Source organism: Alternaria postmessia (genome assembly GCF_024291825.1).
Source record: "Alternaria postmessia strain BMP 2775 chromosome Unknown scaffold_152, whole genome shotgun sequence".
Classification (NCBI taxonomy): Eukaryota; Fungi; Ascomycota; class Dothideomycetes; order Pleosporales; family Pleosporaceae; genus Alternaria; species Alternaria postmessia.
The window spans coordinates 39,310-45,547 of record NW_026260225.1 but is presented as its reverse complement, the minus strand read 5'-3'; the positions used below and the strand labels follow the sequence as shown (position 1 = coordinate 45,547).

The following is a 6,238-nucleotide window of genomic DNA, read 5'->3' as shown; positions in this document are numbered from 1 at the left end:
CAGTTTAAGAGCTCTAAACTGAACTGACTGATAAGACGAGAGCTCTAAACTGACACTGAACTGACTGCCAAGCAATCAGTCAGTCAGTCAGTCTCATCAGTTTGGATTGATTGTTAGCAACTCTGCTACGAGAGCCAATAGATTCGCCTGTATATGGCCTTTCATGCCTGGAGTATCCTCACTAGTTCAGCATCGTCACAAGATCGCCGCTGCTGCGGCGTGCGAACCCTCGGGATGCTCCCGATATTCATGCAATAACCGCTGATGCTAGTTTTAGATACTCGCTGTGGGCTTAGCAACAACTTCCCGCACGATGTCATAGTATAAGAAGTGACTGTCCGTACAGACTGCGATTCATCATCACATCGGGAATATACGCTTACCATGGACGCACTCAACTTCCTGGAAAACATGACTCCAGAAGACCTCCGTGTTTTCACTGACGGTATATGGAGCTCTGACTCGGTCTACACAGAGGTACACGAACCGATGATCTGACCTGCCCTATCACTACTAATCTCTAAGAAGGCTACGAACTACTCATTCAATGGGGTTTCAAATAATCTCTCGTCAGATCACACAGGTCTCGGGATTCTGGAAAACTCGTTACACGAAATGTACACGCCACTGTCGATGAAAGGCATCTCGACGAGAGTAGGATCAGACATGACGGCTCGACGCTCGAATTCTGCGGATGGTACTCGGTCAGCAGACCAGAAAGATACGATTGTGTCTCCACCATCTCGAGCTCAATCATGTCCTTCGCTGGCTATGCCGAGCATTCACTCTATTCAGTATAAGCCAGCGCCGTTGCTAGCAATTTCAAGAACCTCTGTTTGTTATGAGTACAAGCCAACGCCATTGTTAGAGATTTCAAGCATCGCGGTGTGTTATGAAGTTTCACAGCCTGATACTTCTACCAAATCCCTGGCAGAGCGTAAAGATACTGTTACTGGTGTGCCAATAACACCGCTGGGCGTCAAGCTCAACCCGGTAGGAGTCTCACCAGTGCCACCCATATCTACAGATAATGTAGTCGTCAAGCCCACGCCACCTTTCGTGGACATCGACAACTCTATGGACCATGCCGTACGAGAAGAAAGCCCGATCCATAGCGAGCCAGCGATGAAGAGCAATTCCAGCAACTCTAGCGACCCTGATAGCAGTTCCGGAGATGAGCTCGCGAGCGTTATGCTCGCTGATTCGTACGATACTTCAGGCAGCTCCTCCTCGAGCTCCTCCTCTAGCGACTCCTCTAGCGACTCCTCTAGCGACTCCTCTAGCGACTCCTCGAAAGAATCTTCGAGCAGACCTAGTAATTCTAGCCATATCAACAGAAGCAAAACAAGCAAAAGGACTATCGACTTCGGAGAACTCAAGCAAATGGCCGCCGAAGTCAAGACCCCAAAACCTTCTAACAAAGTCTGCCCAGAAAACACAATGATTGCACCAGGAACATTTTTAAGGCTCTCGAAGAAGAAATCAAGGTCAAAAAAAGTGCGCAGCCGTTTATCGGAACCTTCGATTAGTCACCGCATGAAGAAGAACAGGCCCTTACCCAGGGATCGGTCCTCACTCCAAGAAAACCCCGATGATGAAATCGTAATCGAAGACTCATCGGACGACGACCATGGGGAGATCGCCCAGCAAGACCCGGATGAAACTCAAGATCTGATGGAGTTCGCCTGTTTGGATGGAGGACAGGTTCCCCTAGAAAAGGGCGAACAGCCAACGCTTGAAAATAACCAGAAACGCTCATCAAAACGTGTACGAGTACCGAGATCGTACCCAGGCTTCGTTTCATGGAAGAGCCTTGTCGACAACAAGCAACCAAATTGCGACAGTCTTTGGCTAAAAACGCAAACTGAATGGACTTCCTTGCGCGATAACACGAAAAAGTACACAGGATCTCTAATGAGCAGTTTTGATAAGAAAATATGCAGAGTTGCAAAAGAATTCTCATCAGGCAGGGTCTGCGCCTCCGAAGTGCTCGCGTTAGAAAAGTCTTGGCGCCTCACTTACACGGTGGCATTGATGCAGATCAAGGACAAACGACACAAAAAGCAGCTTGGGGCGTTCAATGCGAGATTAAAACAGTTCGAATCGGCGTCAAGAGGAATACAGCCAGAACATTTTGCCACAGAAGAAGACGATGGAGATGACATAGATTGGACCCCAGACACCAATCCCAAACGAAGGCGCGTTGAATAGGTGTTTGGTTATTCGCTCTTCATTTTTTATGTTATCAAAACAGTATTGAAGGCACAACAATTTGAATCAACTCAACACCCCAGTTACTCAAAACTACTTCGGTATTCTTTGATGTCTCGAATGAACCCAAGGCGCCACGAATCCGCATCATCCTTCTCTATTTTAGGCAGTTGGCTATCCTGTGGTACCTTATCGGCAGCCTTTTTATCCTCATCATGGTTCGAAGGTGGCGGCGAATCTCTGGGCGTCGGCTGGACCTGTCGATATGTAAGCTAGCGCTTGACGTAGATCGCATACTAATACCTGTTCCCGGAGGTGGCGAAGCTCGTCCGTCAAAGCTTCGACATCAAGTTTGAGATTTGAATTCTCGGCCCTGTGTTCATCGAGTGCGCCGTACGCTATGCGATTGCTCTCTTGCCATTGCGCGAGCTCCTGATTGAGCCTGCATACCTGGGCTTCGAGTTCTGTGCGACGAGCCAGCTCTAAACACAGCCCACCACGTGTTTGATTATGATTCCAGATCTCCCATTCCAGGATTTGCGATAGCTGCAGATAGAGGTCTGGTTGAAGTTGAGGAGAGGTGTGATTGTCTGGTGTTTGCAGTGGTGATGGCCAAGTTGGCATACGATGGTGTTCTGCAGGCCGATTGGTCGCATCATGATGTTGATGACGCAATGGATGCAAAGTGGGCCACGTAGCTTCGACTTCGTCCATGATCACTGATTCGATGGATTGAGGAACAAGTGAAACGGTGAGGATGATGGAAGATAGTGTGAACACAGTCTTCATCTGACCCTTTTATGGACATACGTATCTAGGTAGGAAGGTAGTTGTCGGTGCCCAGCATCTGCGCTTGGGTGAATGCTGCCACCCGACCCCCGGTTCTGTCGCCTGTATTCGGTAACGTTTTCTTCGAGCCCTTATACAGCTTCCGGTATCGACAATGGTCCGTTACTTGTTCTGGCAAAACTATACAATAAAACCGATGTTTTCAATCTAGTGAGTTGGACGATGCGACATGGTATCAAAGGCTGTTGAAGAAGCGTTCAAACGCCACCCAAGACCCCAGGTGCCTATAAAACCAGGACCATCGCAACGACTTACAGTACCAACGAAAGTAGCACTACTACAACGAGCAATAGAGGACGACAGGCAGCGCTCTCTGACCTATCGAGAACTACCTGAGAATCCCTGGGAAACCTTGATCCGACAGGGCGACTTAGTGCAGGGGAAGCACGTGCGGTCGATATGCGTCCATCAACGACAGCTGGTGATGGTAAGAGAAATAGCCAAAGACACCGGTCGTCGACAGCTTGAGGTGCTGAAGAAATTATCTGATCACCCACACATCTCTACTATTGAGCAATCCTTCGAAACCGAGAACGCGATATTTTTCCAATTGGAGTACTCTAGATATACCCTCGAAGAGGTTCTCAATGTTCACACATGCCTTGAAGACCTACACATCCGAGTGATAGCAAGTGCAGTAAGTTGGCACTGTGATAGTGTATGTGTCTAGGTAGCTAATGGTCTAGATCTTCTACGCAATACAGCACATAGCAAAAATTGGAATGATACACAACGCCATCTCCATCAGTACTATACGATTCTGTAGCAGCGGAAAGCCTGTATTAGCCGATTTTGACGATTTCTCATTCGCCACGACCGAGCATACCGCGAACCATGATCTCGAGTGCCTTGGCCTAGTAGTGCTCGAATGTATGAATGGGGCACCGAAGAAGAAGCTGCGAGATCTAGAAGAGGTGCGACGTTTACGAGGATCTAACAAGACCTTTGGGCTTGACAACGGAGAACAGTGGAGTGGCTGTAACTTATTGGTAGACTTTCTCGACAACTTGTTCAATTTCCATGTTCCAGCCATTGCTAAGCTCCAGAATCCCGTAAGTATCAAGCGCTACGCATTCGCACAACGCTGACTATGGCAGCATCGGTATGTCGAGCGCGAACCAGGTTATGGTATCCTGATTCCGTTTCTGGAGTTGGTGCCGCTCGAGTGCTTCGCCCTGTGGCATGCAGCAGCGGCTAAGTAGAAGAGTGGCGTAGAGCTAGATTAGTATGTTTCAAGGCCGCGTGTAATCATAGATCGTTATCGCTTGTCACTGTTGGAAAATGTAAGCGCTGAACGACACTGCTAAGCCTTCAGTCTGAGGTCTATATGTAGGACAAAGTAACGCAGGTATCAGAGTAGTCCAAATTCAAACAAATCTACCAAGCCTATTCCTGAGTTGCACATCTGAACCTCATAATGTCATCGTCAAAATCTCCCCAGACAACTTCTCAAAGCGAGGATTGGGACAGTCTGTTCAGTTTCGACCCAACTACCAGTCCTTTCTTTCCGCAGCCAAACGCCGGACACGATCCCACGGCTCTTGGCACGAACCTGGACATCTTCGCCGCTCAACCTCTGTTTCTCCCTGAAGTCTATCTCCCACAGCCGATTTACTATCCAGAGCAACCCACATCTCGAGTACAAGTCGCACAAATGCAACCTCACGAGCACACACCTAGCAGTAATGCTGTAGGAGACATGGTTCATGGCTTTGATGCGATTCGTGGTGATCTTGACAAAGTCATCATGGCCGTCTGGCAACTCAAGAATGATTACCAGACAAGAATACAGAACCTCGACAAGTAAGTTTCCAGCGCTGCACCACAAGCCTGGCTAACAGTAGAGCAGTGAGGTGGCACAGGCTTCTAAAGCAGCCGAAAGCCTACGAAAGGACGTAGACGCCATCGGAGGCTGGGTGGAGCAAGTGGTCACGTTCCTCAACGCTAGTAATGATCCTTCAGAACTGCCATGCTCTGGAGAACCGAAACCTGAAATTGGAGACGACATGGGGGTGGCAGACCAAAACCAGACGCAGTAGCCGGGTACTGAAAGCTAATCTCTGCTTTATGTAACTTGTTGGGCGTGGTCAAGCTTTTATAGTAATCTATAAAGAATATATATACGTTTGGCAAAGCCATTGTCGAATACACAAGGATCAAACAATGCCGACATACTGTTATCCGCATGTTCGCTGGGCAGAGCCTGTTGTCAAATCCATATCGAGAAAGCCTACAAGACTCGAATTCCTCCGCATGAACTTGCTCGAGAGTCATGCCGACCGATGCGCTACGTGCGAACCACTTCTATACAATCGCAAGCCACCCTACTGCCGCCGTGGCTGTCTACTAGAGGATCTTGTCATCCGCGACTTGAAGGTACGAGAGGACGGACGAGTCTACAGCACGTGGAGGGAAGATGGGTGCCTTGTTCGCGTGGAGGTCCCCGGCCAGTATCTGGCTGTCAGGGCGCTTCTGGAGCAGGTGGACGGCCGAATTTATCGCCGTTAGCACCAACCGTTATCCCTGCTTGTTGGTGTTCTGGCAAATGATAGAAAGCAATATCACTTCTTTTGCTTCCGTTAGCTTGTGTTCGACTATTGTTGCTTGAATCATGTGGTCTTGTTTCTAATCTCACCGCGCTAATCTTGTACAACGAAGGCGCTTAGTTGGGCGTGGTCATGGGTACCTACGTACCATTGTTTCCCAACATTACCGCGCCACCTCAGCTAAACGCAGATCTGCATCGTGCAAACCGCCTGCAAACCACCCGCACTAAATTCACACTGCCAGCCACATTGCGCATCAAGACCCAGTCATATCTATCCTGACATAAAAACCACAATCGCTCTCAGCTTGGACTATTGTTCAAGCGTTATCCATCTACTTTGTCATAATGAACCGGCGCCGTTCTTCCAGGCACAAGACACCCCGTTCCTATAGTAAGAATACCAACGACTAAAAGATGTACACTGACGGATCGAGCAGCACCGTTCACTTGCAATATGTCGCACAGCGCATCTGAGCCAACCACAAAGGCATCGATTGTTGTAGACCTGGTAGAAGATGACGAATCGACTGATGGTGATACGCCGAGGGCCAGCATGGCCCCAAACTCTCCATTCCATGTCGCAACCACAGCAACGGAAGAACAGTCGGCTGTGACATCCTCTATGTCACA

The 6,238-nt window shown here is 48.8% G+C and overlaps 2 protein-coding genes across 2 annotated transcripts; both read left to right on the top strand.

The window, feature by feature from the left end:
- Nucleotides 1-3,484: 3,484 nt before the first annotated feature.
- Nucleotides 3,485-4,262, top strand: J4E82_010925 (uncharacterized protein; the record flags this gene model as incomplete). Its single annotated transcript, XM_051737135.1, has 3 exons — nt 3,485-3,697; nt 3,747-4,112; nt 4,158-4,262. 3 exons carry the CDS (start codon nt 3,485-3,487, stop codon nt 4,260-4,262), a joined length of 684 nt encoding a protein of 227 aa, XP_051583114.1.
- Nucleotides 4,263-4,477: 215 nt separating this feature from the next.
- J4E82_010924 (uncharacterized protein) lies at nt 4,478-5,099 on the top strand (the record flags this gene model as incomplete). Its single annotated transcript, XM_051737134.1, has 2 exons — nt 4,478-4,863; nt 4,910-5,099. The coding sequence occupies 2 exons, from the start codon at nt 4,478-4,480 to the stop codon at nt 5,097-5,099; spliced, it is 576 nt and encodes a 191-aa protein (XP_051583113.1).
- Between the last annotated feature and the right edge of the window lie 1,139 nt (nt 5,100-6,238).